The 15,971-nt window shown below is 44.2% G+C and overlaps 1 protein-coding gene across 6 annotated transcripts in view; it reads left to right on the forward strand.

The window, feature by feature from the left end:
* The first annotated feature begins 10,789 nt into the window (after positions 1–10,789).
* The window catches only part of PCNX1 (pecanex 1), a 99,618-nt gene continuing 94,436 nt past the window's right edge, over positions 10,790–15,971 (forward strand). For all 6 annotated transcript variants that reach the window (XM_044437142.1, XM_044437144.1, XM_044437145.1 and 3 more), the window contains exon 1: positions 10,790–11,285. In XM_044437142.1, coding sequence (XP_044293077.1) covers positions 11,133–11,285 — 153 coding nt within the window. In that variant the 5' untranslated portion in view covers positions 10,790–11,132. The remainder of the gene's footprint in view (positions 11,286–15,971) is intronic.

Here is a 15,971-nt window from a genome sequence, read left to right on the forward strand (position 1 = left end):
ACTTTTTAATGCCATCAGCCAAAAATATATAAAATATATTTATAAAATATAAACCTGCAGAAACTTTTTGAAGATCCCTTGTATATCATTATGATTAAACTCTACTAGACAGTTTAAATCTTTAATGTATGAGTGTAATCATGCCTCTTGCTGCATAAGATAATTAAAGAATGCTTTCACTATGCAGTTAAACTTCAGGATGTATAAGACAGCTATTTCAACATGGTGGTTTTTGTTTTGCTTTTTGTTTGTTTTGCAAAAATGCAATGTCTGTTTTCCACTTATTTGTCTTACTATTTGTGAGCAATTTTTAGGCATGCTACTATCTCAGATACACTAAACTATACTAATAAGACTATCCATACCTAAGAATAAGAAAATGTTCTTGAACCTATCAGAAGTTACCAGTATTTCCTGTTGTTACTCTTTTACTGGGTAGCTTCAATGGACATTCAGCCATATATCTAGCCAACACACATGGAAAAAGAAACTGAGGGAAAATTTTAGCATTCTAAAATCATAGCTGGAACCTTTAGTATCATAGTAACATTTAGCACCTTAGGCCCACTCTCTTGAACTTCTTGTTGCTATAATTTAGGCAGGTGTCAACCCTGCTGAGCTTTCTATGCCACCTGTAAACATGCTTTCCAAGGGATAGTCTAGAAAGTAGTCTTGTCTTCTGTATGAAAGCTTGCTTTTGTACTTGTAGAATTTCTTCAGCATGAGTGATTAAAAATGTCATTAAATACAATTATAGTTGCATTAAAAACCATGGTAGAAATTTTATTAATAGCAATGTTTTTATTAATATCTGATTGCTACCGTTACTTGTATTTTATTTTGGTAGGTTCCTTGAGAAAGGGCTTTTTAAAGTTTTTATACATAAAGAAATCCTAAACAGATTTTAAATAAATAGAGACAAAAACAATAATGCACAATTCCTGACTTTAAACCATTGTCCAAGAAAGCAGATTTGTCTAAGGAACAAAGAGCATTAAGGTTGTGCTGTTTCGAAAACATCTTCGCAGTTTGCTTTTCCAGTTCTGCCAGCCTCCATGCAAACTACTCACCTCAAACAGTAGGCAAGTCTGCCTCCTTGTGGCTGATATTATTGTAGCATTTGCTGCAATCCTATACTGGTTGAGAGAGAAAAGTGGCCTGCAACTCTTGGCGTGCCATGGCTGGGGCATGCTGGGAGATGTAGGCCTTTTGTTCTTTAGACAAGCATAGGATTGCTCATTAAATATGCTCGTGTTCTGGGTGAAGCTAAATAAATGAATAAAGCTGCACTCCTCAAGCTCCTGTTGAACTGGTACATGCTCAATTCATTTCAGTGGAATCTCTTCCTGTGCAGCATTTCCAGGTTTGGGTAGATAAGTATTATTACTTTAAATTGCACTTGTCAGAAGGCAAGAACAATTTTTAAAAATTGCAAATGACGCAGGAATTGTTCGCTACATCTCAAATTATGAAATGAGGCTGGCTGCAGCTCATTCTGTCCTGAAGATTCTGTTCCTAAAGAGCAGATGGCTTTTTAGAAAAGGTTTTATTGTTTTTGACTGACTGAGTTGGCTTTTGATTATGTTTATATTCAAGCTGCACACAAATGAGATCTTGACATTCTTTACCCTATTTGGCGAGGGGACAATTTCATGAAGCTTCTTCACTGGGAAGAGAGATTCTCACCGGATTCGCACAGGTAGGACTTTCAGTTGGTAGGTAGACTTGCAACACATCTTTTCCCTTTCTCGAGTGTTTTTCTTCTGCCCCTGCAAGCAGCAACCGCATTGGTGAGGTTGGCAGCCTGGCCCCCATTGTGTTTCCACCCTGACAAGAGGAGCAGTGTTCCGTCCAGCACCAAGGAGGAGGTCAGACCAAAATCAGACCTCCAATGTCATGAAAGCTTTCTTCCCCCATGAAAGAGCCCTCCACTGTTTTGTCTCGCTCTGGGGGTGCCTTATACTTTACTGTGTGGGAGCTTTGGAGCTCACTAGGAGGCCGTATGTTGTTGTTTTTTAAATCTAGTCAACAACTCTGCATTGCCCTGCAGCCTCCCTGGATCCCTGTTTCCTGATCTGAAAAAGCTCTAGGAGAAGAGTTACCCCATGATGGTCTTTCCTCATGTATTAACTGAAGCTCAGGAAACCAAGAGCTTGCATGCTGCTGGAATACAATTGTGCAATGAAAGACAGGGCACCTGTATACACACCTTGGCTACTTTCTAAACATGCCAAGCACAAGAAACCCAAATCCAATGCAAGAGAATTCTCCAAACTCTCCTTTGAATTTATATCAAAAGCACTTTTTTCCTATCAAATTGAATTAGGATGGTAAAAGAAAGGAGGGATAAATTTTTGCCATAGCAATAGTTCATATTACTAAAACTGCAATCTTACCGTAATTGTTTATGTTAATGACATCCTGATAATTTGTGTCAATAACAACCTATTGGAGGCCTAAATATCTCACCCAACAGATGCTCTAGGGTGGTACCAGCAATATTCCACCACTAAATGAGGAAAAGAAAGATGGAAAATAGATTTGATCTCCTTCTTTCACTTGAGGCTCCTGATTCAGGCTGTTTCATTTCCCTCTCAGCCAGGTACAATAAAGCTGGGCCTGGATAAGGGCATGAACCTTGTCCAGCAGCTCCTGGAAGAGGCAAGAAGCTGAAGAGAGGTGTGACATGAGATGCAGTGGCAGACTCAGTCACATGGAACTGAGTACATTTCAGTGCATGGAAACATTTGGTTTCCAAGCTGTCACTGTGCTAACATCACTGAGTGTACATCCCCATGCGGAGTTAATGTTTTGCAATGGGCTGCTGGTTGTGGTGTCTTCTGAATGAAAGCAAGGAATTCTTGAAGGCTGAGGAATGGGGTTTTAGCTGAGCTTGGAGGGATAGTAGCCACCCCGAGGGCTTGGTTTTGCTTGCAAACACATATCTTATTTGCATAGTTGGTGGGTCTTTAAGACTGTGTCCTTTTGGAGGTCTTAACTACTGAATTTTTCAGACTAGTGCTCCTTTACTTTTTGGGCAGCTTGGAGAGTATATGTGTCTGTGTGAATTGTTTGAGTTGGAACATGTCTGGATAACAGGGATGGGGAGAGAATGGGGTTCTCCTGTGGGGTGATGACAGATCAGGGATGGCATGGGACTGGAAAAATCAGCTGTCCAGGGGATAGAGATGGTTCCTGACAATTTGTTTTGCTGTCCCTTCTCTGAACTTACAGGTACCTTGTGGTAGTTGCTTTCTCTTGCCTGGTGGTGTTTGGTGCTTAATGCCAAACCTGTTCACGAACTGTGAACACTTGTCCATAAACTGATGGTGCATGCGGGAGTTGATCTGCATGCTTTACTGAAACCTGGGTGGGTGGACCTCATGCAGCTTTGGCCTCCTGCTATCCACTGCAGCATCAACTCAGGTTAGAGTGCCCGGAGTGGGGGTTATCTTGGCCCATGTCAGGCTGCGTTCACCCCTCATTTGGGGATGGAATCTGCTTTGGTCACCCTTATGGGTGACCTCATGTGGGAGAGAGACAAAGAGAGTACCACTCTGCTAATCCTGCTTGATCTCTCAGTGGCTCTGTATACCTTTGAGCACAGTATTCTCTGAGCTTGTCTCTATGAGCTGGGAACTGGAGCCACTGTACTATAGTAGTTTTGTTCCTGTTATGTGTGGACGATCCTAGAGAATTGTATTAGTGAACTGTGCCTTGGTTCCCTGGAAATTATGTTGCAGGGTGCCTTAAATGACCCCAATGCTATTTAACATAAATTCAAAACTGCTGGAGGTGGTCATTAGGAGCATGGCCATTTTTTCTGTAGTACCTGCATCAGGAGAGACTGTTTGGGCACTGAAATCATGTCATTGCCATTAGAGACCTGAGTGGCTTCTGGGATGAGGAGCCCCCATTACAAATTCAGGTTGCCTTTCCTGGACAGATATAGTCTGGCTACTGTAAACCAGGAATTAAAAATCTCATCCTTAGATTAATGTAGTGTGCTATACATGGTTGGTCCATAAACTGCAGCTGGTGCAGAATGTGGCAGTCAGGTTTCTGGCTGGTGTGGTTGTAATGATTTAAAACCGCCTTCCCCAACCTGGTGGCCTTCAAAGACATTTGGACTGCAACTCCCAGAATTCCCATCCACCAGGGTCATTCACTAGGAATTCTGGGTCTTGCAGTCCAAACATGTCTGGAAGGCTCAAGGTTGGGGAAGGTTGATTTAATGTGTTCCTTTAAATGCTGGTAAATTTCAGAAGTGCAATGGGGGGTAAAAGAGGGGGATGAGTGAGGTCATTGGTTGGTGACTGAATGTGGGCAGGACTTGGAAGTGCATGAGGAGAGAGCCATCAATACTATTGGCCTGTCAGCAGGTAACAGAGCTGCGGGCAGTCAGTGCTTTACAGACTCTGAAGAGGCAGCCTTCTTATTAGACTCCCATGTAGCACTATGAAAGGCATTTCTGATTCAGAAGGGAAGGGAAGGAAGTAGAATACTGGGAGGACATATTAACAATTAGGGAGAGTCAGAACCTAATATTGTCTAGTACTGCAAGGGAGCATGAGATAGAAAGTGACTTAAACCTGAATGCAGAAGGGAAATATTAAACTGAGATAAATAGAATAAAGACGGGAGGGAAGAGATACCTCAGCCAGATCGTTTTATTCACTAAGGAAATAAGTTACTGAACACCTTGAAACCAATGTACAAACTTAATGTACAAATAAAGTTTGATTTTATTGTTAACTCAGAGTCATAGTCTGTTTGATTATCAGTTTCTCATCCTCAGGACCACATAGTTAATGAAGGAGTCTTATAGCTTGGGCACAATATTGAGGAAGAATTAGTTAAGATTGGAATTAAATTCCTAGTGGAAGTATTGCATACTGAGAGAAAGAGAGGGAAGTATCAAGAAAGTTAAAAACAGACCCTATCCACACAAATTTAAGGAGAGTACTCATGACAGTGGCTATGCATATATTACCCTGGTGTTGAAGGAATGCCACTGGCTGAAAATTGGCTACAAAGTACAAGGTCTTGCTGTGGGCAAATAAAGCCCTGAGCAACTTGGGACTCAGTTACCTGGCAGATCCCCTTCCCTCATACAGATGCATGTTATCATTAAGATCAGAAGAAACCTTGCTTTGTAGCATGGTCTGCTGGCTGCTATCTCAGAGCAGCCAGAAAACTGACCTTTGTCAGGGTGGGGCCCAACTTATGCAATGATTTTCCTCCTGGTATCCATGATAAGTCAACCATAGCATATTTAAGGCGCCAGTTAAAGACCCACTTCTTTATTGAAGCTTTTCCCAAGTATGTTTGCCACCCAGACAATTCATTTGCGATTATATATTGTAGTTTTACATTGGTTTTTTTGTTATGTGGTATCACGGTGACCCTGTTAATGAATTCCTTCCAAAACATCCTGTCCTTGACAGACCTGCTCAGCTCTTGTAAACTCAAAGCTGTGGCTTCCTTTATGGAATCAATCCAACTCATATTTGGTTTTCCTTTTTTATTCTGTCTTCAGCTTTCCCTAGTGTTATTGTCTTCTCCAGTGAGTTTTCCTTCTCGTTATATACTCAAAGTATGGCAGCTTCAGTTTTGTCTTTTTTGCTTCCAGACAAGTTCTGGCTTGATTTGATCTAGGACCCACTTCTTCATCTTTCCATCAGTCCAGGGTATTCTCAAAACTGTCCCTCAGAAGCATGTTCTGAATGCATCAATCTTCTTCCTGTCAGCTTTCTTCACTGTCCTGCTTGAAGAGGGGAAGAATTGTATATGCTGCCTAGAGTTTCTTGAAAGGAAAAAAGGCAGGATATAAACAGAACAAACGACAACAACAACACACCAATACAGAGTGATTGAAAATACAATACTGTGATCTTGGCCTTGGCCTTCAGTGAAACACATTTGATGCTTTTTCCTCTATTGCTGTTCTTCCAGTTCTTAGTCTTCTTCTAATTTCTTCGCTGCAGTCTCCATGTGAACTGATGCTTAAGCCCACACATGCAAAATCTTTCAGAATTAGCATTTCCTCACTGCTGAATTGAAAGTTGAGTAATTCTGTGATCATTTTTGTTCTGTTAAGGTTCAGCTGCAGTTCTGCTTTTGCACTTTCTTCTTCACTTTCACCAGGAGTAGTTTCAATTCATTGCTACTTCCTTCCACTATTACACAATATTGTGCAATACCATTGTCTACAAAGTTCAAATAAATTCATAAAACATTTACAGAAGATCTAATCATTATTAAACATGGAAGGAATTTTGATCCAAACTACAGGTCATTTAAAAAAAAATCTGTTAAAACAATAATGACCTTTGCAACTGGATAATGTCCTTTTCTTCCCACTACCCTGCCCCTCTGTCCTAATAGGTAAAATAAGGGAGCTAAGCTGCGTATTTCCACTGATAGTTAATGTGTACTGAAAAAGATGGGGACATGACAGGGCTCTGATGGTTTCTATAGAGAAGGTCTTTGAATGAGATATAACATGCAGCCTGCATGTTAAGAATAAACAGAACCCTCAGTGGTTGCACTGTCTCCCAAGACCTTGCGTTTAACAATTCAAGAAGTCTCAGAAACATTTCCTGGGGTCTAGTCTAGAAGGTAAGCAAGATGAAAAATTTGGTTTCTGCTCCAATATTTGCTTCCAAAGAAAGACCTGCAAGGGCTTCAACATATCAATATTGGTATCCAGGTTTTCTAAAAGGGGGACCACAACTGGGCAATTGACTCCCCACGAAAAGAAGGCTGGAAATAAACATGAGAAAAATGTTACTTGCTGGATAACATCCTTCACAGCATTTCCTATATAAATGTTACATGTCAGGTAGACACAGTTTCACCCATTGGCCAATTTGTCTCTTCTTAACATGTATTTTCAAGGAGTCTGTATACAGCATGGCATTTCCAGTACCCTTCCAGAATTCATTTTCGGCTATTGTTCTTAGTGGAAGAGCCAGCACGAGTTTTCATTAATTGGCTCTAGCAGTCTTTGTGGGGTCTCAATTAATACAAAGAAAGCTAAATCATGTGATGGTACAGAGAGGGAAGAAAACAGTTTACAGGTAGCTGAATAAAGAACTAATCCTTTGCCCTCCTGCAGGCCTAGCTGCATGCAGTTCTAAGTCTTGCAGTTCATTCTCTTCCTTCTCACCCAAGCTGGGTTTTGGCCTGCTAGATCTGCATGCTGTTTCCACAGAGTTCCACATCCTCCCTTCATCTTTGCATTAATGAGGTATTGTCTACATCAGTTTTCATTTCCTCAAGCAGAAGTATTATCTTCATCAATTCCTCTTCTAAGGGGGGGAAACCCTCATAGCAAATGTAGCTTCACCACTGTTCTTTATATCTTTCAGAGAAATTATAATCTACTTAACAGTAATAGCTATTTGCTGTGACAAAGAAGCTCAGCTATGAATCAGGAAATTACCTGTCTGAATGTCACCTCTAAAATGTATCATGTTGCCCTTAGGCAAACTACTCTCTTTGAGCCTCAGCTCTCCAGTTGTACTGCAGAAGAGCCAGAAGTGCAGCACATCACCTTTTCTATTTGCGAGGATGATGACATCCAGCACTCCCTCCAGAATGCCCAATTCCCCCTGGGAATCAACCCTCACAGTATCAGAGGGGAAATTAATGTTTTCAAGAACAAGAAATTATTTCCTCTTAAATGGCAAAGTTTGTGGAAACCTAGTGTTGCAATGGTAATTAACTCGCTTTACAAGCTCCTGAGGGAGAAGAACATTGCTAGGTTTGCTATGACCAGCAGTTTCCTGAATTTTTGGGATTTCCTTGTGGGGATGACTGTAGGGATTGTCATGATGAGTGCTTGCATTTCAAGTATATCACTATACCACTTGAGATACTGGCTTTTATTGCTGTAGGAATTATAACAATACATATGGAGAACTTTGAACACTTGGCATTGTTATAAAAATGCAAACTGTAAAGTGAATCAGCCCTCTGATTCACAGGAAGCCAGGAAAGGGCTAGTGGTGTGATGGTTATATGTTATAAATCCTGGTGCCAGCTCAGCAGAAATCTGGTGCCCAAGGTCCTCTTCCCTTTATGATACATTTTGGGGAGCTATCAAAAATTATGGCCTGAAGGTTGCTGGAGATAACAGCACTGACTGGCTAATGAATGACACCTGGAGCAGATGGTTGACCCAAGGGACTGGGAGATGGGGGCCATCACGCCACTGGTCAGCTGTCCTGTGGTAGTGGGGTGGGGGATAAAGGCAAGGGAAGAGAGGCTCTTTGTTCTTCCCTGGGGGGTCCATGCTGCTGCCTGTTGCCTGGGTTGAAGAATGCAGAGAAGCCCTGTGCATCCCGCCTTTGCTGGAGCAGAGCTCCTGTGTTTAGCTGAGGCTAGGGTTAGTTTTGTTTTCTTGTCTGAGTGGGCCAACAAGGCCCTGGGATGTGGGGTGCTTGTCTGGCTGAGAATTGTACTATTGCTGCTTTCTAACACCCCTGCCCTCTCCTTATTTTATTCCTTTTATTCCTGCACGTTTTAGTGTCCTTCATCCCTCTGTTTTATCCTTTTAATAAACTTTTTTGTTCCCCAAGCTTGGGTTGTCGTGTGCTGAATCCAGAGTCTGATCCATGGATTGAAGGCCAGGGAAGTGCTGGGTGGGATTTTGCCCAGCGGGCTGGGGAAATAGGGAATCCTTGATGGCCCTCTGTTACACAAAAATCACTACCACTGCTGTACCAGTGCCCCTCCTTTAACTTTTTTAGTTTAGTTGAAGTGCATGGGGTGAAATAGGGCTTCTCTAAACAAGGCATTTACTGTGTACTTGTGATTTCTTAAGGAAATTTGTGAACCCTTTACATAATGGCATCATCCTTCAGGGCTTTCCGCTTTCCAGCCCTTTTGGTGTCCTTTTTTTGTCTGAGGAATGCCAGCTATTATTTCCTTTTGTGCTAGAAAGCCTACAAAATGGCTTTGCAGTTTCTTCAGTTGCATTATATTGCAGTGCCACCGTGTGGTTGTATAATGGAACAAACAGGACGATCGAAATTTTCTGGGGAATGTAACAAACACTATTTTTGTAGGGGCTAGGAGTGCAAAGGTGGAAAAACTGAGAATATCTCTAGAGGTCTATACATCTACTGGGAAATACAACCCATGAGTGAGGCTATTACTAAGAGAAAGTATGGCATCCCCAAACAGAGTGCATAGTTCTCTAGAGATATTTGCATTTTTTCTCTAGAGATATTTGTGGTTTCTCCACTTTCATGGGGATCATATGCCCCTAATCCTAACGAATGCCAAGGGCCAATGGTCAGCTACAGTTGTGAATATGGGGTCCTTACCTCAGAGAAACTCTACCCAATGCTTACAATTATACTTAGTAATCCTGTTTGCAACAAGCAATTATATATATTACATTTCACCTGTACCATAGCATTGTGGCCATGGATCATATTATACTTCACAAAAGTGGTGGAATATATATGTATATAATCTTGTCACAAAATGGGTGTGTTTGTGTATGCGTAAGACTGGAAGCTACCAGGCACAGTGAGTTGCCCCCACACTTGCAACTCAGTGAGGGAGTGAGGGCTCGACATGCAGATCAGGAGTCAGAACTTGCCTGCTTGGGCAATCTGTGGCTGTTGCTTGTCCACTGCCAGCAGGATGGGGGATGAGCATCCCCTCTCAGTGCCGCAGTTAGAAGCCAGTTCCGTCTCCATGGTGATGGGGACGCTTTCCTGCATTTTTGCATGAGCAGGCAATCCCAGAAGTGGAGGCAGGAGGCAGGCATGATGTCAGAGCAGCCTCTGTGCGCACAGACTTGCATTCCTGCCTCCTAAAATCAAAAGCTAGCAAGTCCGCACCTCCATGCCTTCTTTCTTTCCACAGGGTGAACAGGGAACCCCAGCAGCTCTTGCAGGTGGGGGGAGAGGGAAAAAACAAGAGCCGTGTGAGATATATGTTATGTATTATTGAAACAGGAGCCAACTTCAGTTCAAACTTTTGTGTCACCCCTCAACTGAAACAGCTTACTGCAATTGTACAATTTTATACTTCACATTGCAAGGGGGTTGTAAATGTGCAGGTTCTGTTCTTAATGGACGTGCAAGACGATCAGGAGCACAGAGCGCCCCACCACGGACACAAGAGGCCTTGGTGGCCAAAGTGGTTGCCACCCACGAAGTAGCTTTAAGCACAAGCCCAGCGAAGTCCAGCCTCTGTATTCCTCGTTTTGCTCATAAAGCCCCCTTTCTATCAAAATGGGCGAGCCAGAGAAGCAAACGCGGCAAGTGCAAGCAAGGGGACTATCGATACGGGCAAAACGGAAAGAATACCGGGTGGTTTCCGAGGTTCAGCCGAGGGGCAGCAGGCCCACTGAAATGAACAGCACTGGGACTTCGGCCGCAGCCCAAAGCGTCGTGCCGCTTCCTTCTCAAGCCCCTTTCAGTCCGCAACGCTCTTTCGACGGGTGTTACGTGGCGCGCGCGCTCCCGTTCACAGAAACACCTTCCGTGGGATAAACAAACCCCACGAGGCCGCCTAGTTGCCAGCCCAGAGGCGAGAGGAGGCGTGGGCGAGCGCCGGTGGGGGCAGCTGGCCTTGCCGACACGACGCTTGAGGGGTGGGGGCAACACGCCGGTCCTCGGGCCTCCGCCCTTGCTCCTGGCAGGGCAGGGCAGGGCAGGGCAGCGCGCCGCGCCGCCGCCCACGGGATCCCCGCTCGCTGCTCTGGGCTCCCCAGCCATGCCTTCCTTCGCTTGGGGGCGGGCGTGAGAAGACACGCGCCGCCTGCCTAGGCCGAGATGTCGAGCTGTGCGGCCACCACCGCCGTCCTTCGCCTCCTCCGGGTGGGAGGAGAACTCGGCATGGGGAATGCGGTCCAAGAGGCTGCCGCAAGGGCTGCCGGTCCATAGGCAGGCGGGCAGGCGGACGGGCGGCCCGGGGCCCGGACGTAAGATGGCGGCGGCGTTGGCGGGGGGGAGGAGGAGAAGAAGGCGGAGGAGGGGTTGGCGGCTCCTGTGGCTGTCGCGAGGCTCGGGCTGTAGAGGCAGCGGGCAGTTGTGCCCGCGCTCGCGGGGCGGATAGAGCAGCGAGCGCGGCTCCGGGCTGGCAGGACCTGGGCTCGGGCGGCCGTCATGGGCTCCCAGGTGCTGCAGATCCTGCGCCAGGGCGTGTGGGCGGCTCTGAGCGGCGGCTGGTACCAGGACCCGCACCAGGGCGCCGGTGTCAACGCGCTGCACCTCTACCTGTGGCTCTTCCTGCTCGGCTTCCCCTTCACGCTCTACATGGTGAGTGCGGGACCCGGCCTAACTCGCGGCCGCCACGGGAGGAGGAAGGCGAGGCAAGGCAGAGCGCTTGGCGGAGCTTGCCCGCAGGGCTCGCGGTTCGGGCTTAAGCCTCTTCGGAGTCTCGCCAGCCGAACTGGACTGGCCAGCTGCCTGCGGCGCCGGCTTTGCTTTGGGGGACTTCCCTTGGAGGCAGACGGCGATCCGGCTCCAAGGGTGCCATGGCCAGCTCGTTCAGGGGAAGCGCTTCCATCTGGCCGGCCTGCCTGCATACATATGAAAACGGGGAGGCGGAGGCGGCTTCTTCTGCCACCTGAAAACGTAAACAGAAAAAGGAGCTCTGACGTCTGCCCCCGACTACTATAATGGCTGTGTGACTTTTCTGAAATAAACGAGGACTGGCGACCGCCTTTGGAGCAACTTCGCACGTTACCGAATTTCTACACAGAGAACGCTTTTGTGTAGGAATTAGTGTTCCATTTGGGTGTAAATCCTAATGGGCGGCAGTCTCACACGTGGGCTGTTTTTCTGTGCGTCTGTGTCCTCGGAATCCAGGATTGGCTGCAGTTATTCGGCATGTGTACACTTGCTGAGCATGGTGCAGCGAAAGGCCTGTATCTAAATAACATTGCACAACTTCACAAGGATTACGAATTAGATTCCATAAAACTACAGAAGCAGAAGGGGTGGCACCCTCTGTGTGTGTGTGTCTAATGTTACATAATTGGATGTGTACTTCTGTAGTGGGGTGGAGATTTCACCTCTTGTGCAGAGAATTCCACATCTGGATATGTGAGAAATGCCCATCTGATGAGGCACCTGACTCTGCTGCCTTCATGTTTGCCTGAGCAGATGTCTGTTGCTATGCTTAACTTGCCTTGCCTCCAGGGAATGGCAGACATCTCTGAGGTTATGGATGAGTTTAAGCTAAGAGGTGCCACTGTAGGATGCACTTCTATTTGCACTTTTCAAATATGCACCTCAGGTTTGTTTTTAAACAAGGTGGCTTGTTTCTATGGTTGTCCAAAAAGCATAGGAAGATGTATACCCACAAGGAAGGCCAACCCTTGGGCATTTAATCACTCTGTAGGAGTTGCCAAAAATTGTTTATTGTTTTGGGAAACTACAGCATGTCTCATAGTGTGGTTTGACAGTGTATGTATGCATATGAATGGACTGGTTGGCATAGCGGTAAGCTGAATTGAATTCTTGGCATTGGAATATCATGCATACGTAACATTGCTGTTATGTCCAGCTTTATCAGTTTATATGAATAGGTCATCCATCTTACAGGTATGAGTCATCTATCAAATCCATGCATAGTCAGTACATCTGGTAGCGTGCAAAGTATAAAACTCTGCAGTTTAATCCTAGTCCAGGATTTTATGCTGTATTTTCTCCTTTGTCCTTCTTTAAGGCATTCTGCCCCCTTAACTACTGTCCATAACTCTGAGGAGGTTTCTGGAGTGGAATTGGAAACTGAACATTTTTTCCCCTAACAGAGATGCTCTTGCTTCCACACCCAAGACTTTATTTTGCCCACAATATGTGGGACTGATTTTTGGTGAGTGAGGTGTTGCTGTGGCAACCAGACATTGATCACATTTTATTCCTGACAAATTCTCTTAGACAGACAATACACGGGAAAAGCTGATTTATAAACGACGTATGTGGTTCATCAGCTGAGACTCCCAAGAGAACTCTGTGTGAGCGTGGAACTACAAGAGTGAAGAGCTCCATGTGAGAGCCTACTTGTTTCATTAGCAACTAGTGCAGTTTGATAGGTTGGCAGCCTCCTTGCAATTTGAAAATAATGAAAAGGGGAAGTGCCTAAAGAAGAGGGTGGGGATTCTCACTTGTTTCAGTCTGTAGACACATTTGGATTTTTATAAATGCCATAAGCACTTTCACAAAGTGGTTGCCACTGTTCGCGATGCAATTGCAAAACAGTGATTGCACAGAAAGGCAAACAGTTGAGGCTAAAAGACAACTAACTGGTCCGAGAATCTGAATGTATAGCAGAGGTGTAGACTTAGCCTCCAAACACAAGCACACTCATTTGAACCCATAGTTTCTTCTCCCATTCAGAATCAGATTTCAGAAACCCCAAAGCCTCTCCCTCTCCTCTCTTTCATCCGCATTCCTTGTGCACAAGATGCATTCACTCATTTTTTTCAGCATCACTTGAACATATCCACACATGCATGCAGTCTTTCTCTCTTTTCCCTTAACACAAACACTCTTTCCTATTTTTCTCTCCTATTGGGTCTCCTCACATGCCTCCATAAACCTTGTCAGGTCTCCCCCCCCCCCCATAGTTATTTAATTAATCTATGTATATTATTTCTGTACTACTAAAGAAAAACCCATAAGTGGTTTCTATTTAAATAGTAGAATCACAATTAAAATACAGTTTAAAAAACTATATACAGTTATAAAAATAATACACAATATAGAGCAATACAGGAGCAGTGAAAGGCAAGGGATGGTTAATTTGATTATAGGCCAGAGAAAGCCTGAGAAAACGTGCATTTTTCAGGAGGTGCTTAAAGAATGCCCAGTTTTCTCTGTCCCAAACTGCATGAGAGAGTTTTTTTTCTACAGCATGGATGCTATTGTGGAGATGGTAAGCTGTTGAGGTAAACACAGCAGCATCCTTGCTGGAATAACCAGCAATCCTGTTATCTCAATGGTTAGTTGAAAATATATAAGGGGAGATAATCTCCTAGGTATCTTAGTCCTAAGTTTTTTAGGGTTTTGCATGACAATAGCCTAACCTTGAACATAGTTTGATAGCTAATAGGCAGCCAGGACAGTTCTTGTAACACAAGTCTGATGTGAACATAGTTGGTTTTCTCAGTGAGCACAGCAGCTGCTGCCTTCTGCACAAGCTGCAGCTTCTGAACCAGGCCCAAGGGTGCATTGTATAAAGGGCATTACAGTAGTTTAATTGTGAGGTTACCAGTGTGTAGATTATTTCTGGTCAGGGATGGGTGTAGCTGGCATACCAACCAAAGCTGTTAATGGGCACTCTGCACCATTGAGGTCACCTGTGCCTCTGGTGACATAGATGGATCCAGAATCACCAGCGGACTACCTATGTGCTTCCTCAGAGGCAGTGTAGACCCACCCAGAACGGGCAAACTGCCCAGTTCCAGAACTTGGAACTGCCAACCTTTAGGGTCTTTGGCTTATTGGGATTCAGTTTCTGTTTATTAGCCGTAACTTTATCTAGGCACTGGTTCAGAACATGCATGGACTATCTTGGTTCAGATCTTTCAGAATAATTTCTTAACCTCGCTCTGCTTGCTTTCTCCTCCCAGCCTTGACTTAGTCCTGTGTCTCTACTATTTTCCCTCTTCCCTGCAAGAATATTCCCAGTCCTCTTTCAGTTACACCACTGTCATTCAAGGAGTGGGAATGACATTTGCCTGTTCCCTTTTGGAGTGGTTTGGAGGATGAAGCCCTCCAGGTGCATGCTATCTGACTTCCTGCAGGCATTTAGGATAATCTGTATAGTGGGAAGGTGGAGGCCAGAGCTTCATTTTGAAATACTCCTGGTCATCCAGGTTTTTAAAACTAAATTAAAAATAAATAAATGACAGTTTATCAGCAGGTTGCATTGTGGGCACAGAGGGAGGTGTCTACAGACACAAAAGCCTCAACTCCTTTTAATATCTCTAAGTATTCTATCACTTTTCACATTTGAAAGCAGTATATTATTAGCAAGGAAACAAGAGACAGTGCCATATCATGGCTTTCTACTGTAATTTGTAATAGATGAGCAATCATCATTTGCTTATGACTAAACATTTCCTAGCAAAAGCTATAAAGTCATTTCTGGAAGTTACCTTATCAAGCAAGAATTCTTTTTTGAAGGGTTTCCTCTTCAAGTAAGCTAGTGCCAACATTGTGCTTCTGTGGTGGTATTAGAAGCAGTTCACATGACCAAACTGACATATTTGGAGCATGCTATAGAGAACTAGGCAAACTGTATAGTTGTCATGTGTTTGCTTTGCCATATGGCCACTTGCAGTGATTATTGTGATTAACTTGTGATTATTGGTCATTCACTATAGCCTGTGATTGTGCATTCAACCCACATTTGGCAACTCTGTAAAATAGTAAACGTAGGATGATTTTAATAGCTGGACCAGTGGTGCAGACATGCTGAAGTAATCATGCAATTGTTTTGCCAAACTTTGTACATATCCACTGAAATTGCATTCTCAGCAAGCCTGTGTGGTTGCAAAAGATCACTGGGAAAGGGTGACTGTTAAGGAGCCTTTGTGTGGCCTCCAAACTCCCCTTAATATATCTGAACTTTAATGTTGCTTTTTGGGTCTAATGGCTACACAGAGAAACATGAACATTTATTTAAATTTTAAAGGTCCTAATAATAAACACACAGAGGCATTGAGTCCTACCCAGATGTGCAGTGTTTCCAAATTCCATAATATCAGTGTCATGATTTAAGGGATTATATCATGATTAAGAGCATTTCTAACCAGTATAGTGTTTCCATCTCATGAGAGGGTATCTACTAGCTGTCACTGGCTCATCAAATACTCATAGTTCATGCAAATTCTCCTGGTATCTCATTGGAATGCACAAAATAGGTTTCCTGCTCATGTCTTAACTTGCACTTAGTGGGAAGAATAGTAGCCAAACTGCTGATTGGGTTCAGAC

This window comes from Varanus komodoensis, unplaced genomic scaffold (assembly GCF_004798865.1).
Source record: "Varanus komodoensis strain SLA01 unplaced genomic scaffold, ASM479886v1 scaffold3, whole genome shotgun sequence".
NCBI classification, from domain to species: Eukaryota; Metazoa; Chordata; class Lepidosauria; order Squamata; family Varanidae; genus Varanus; species Varanus komodoensis.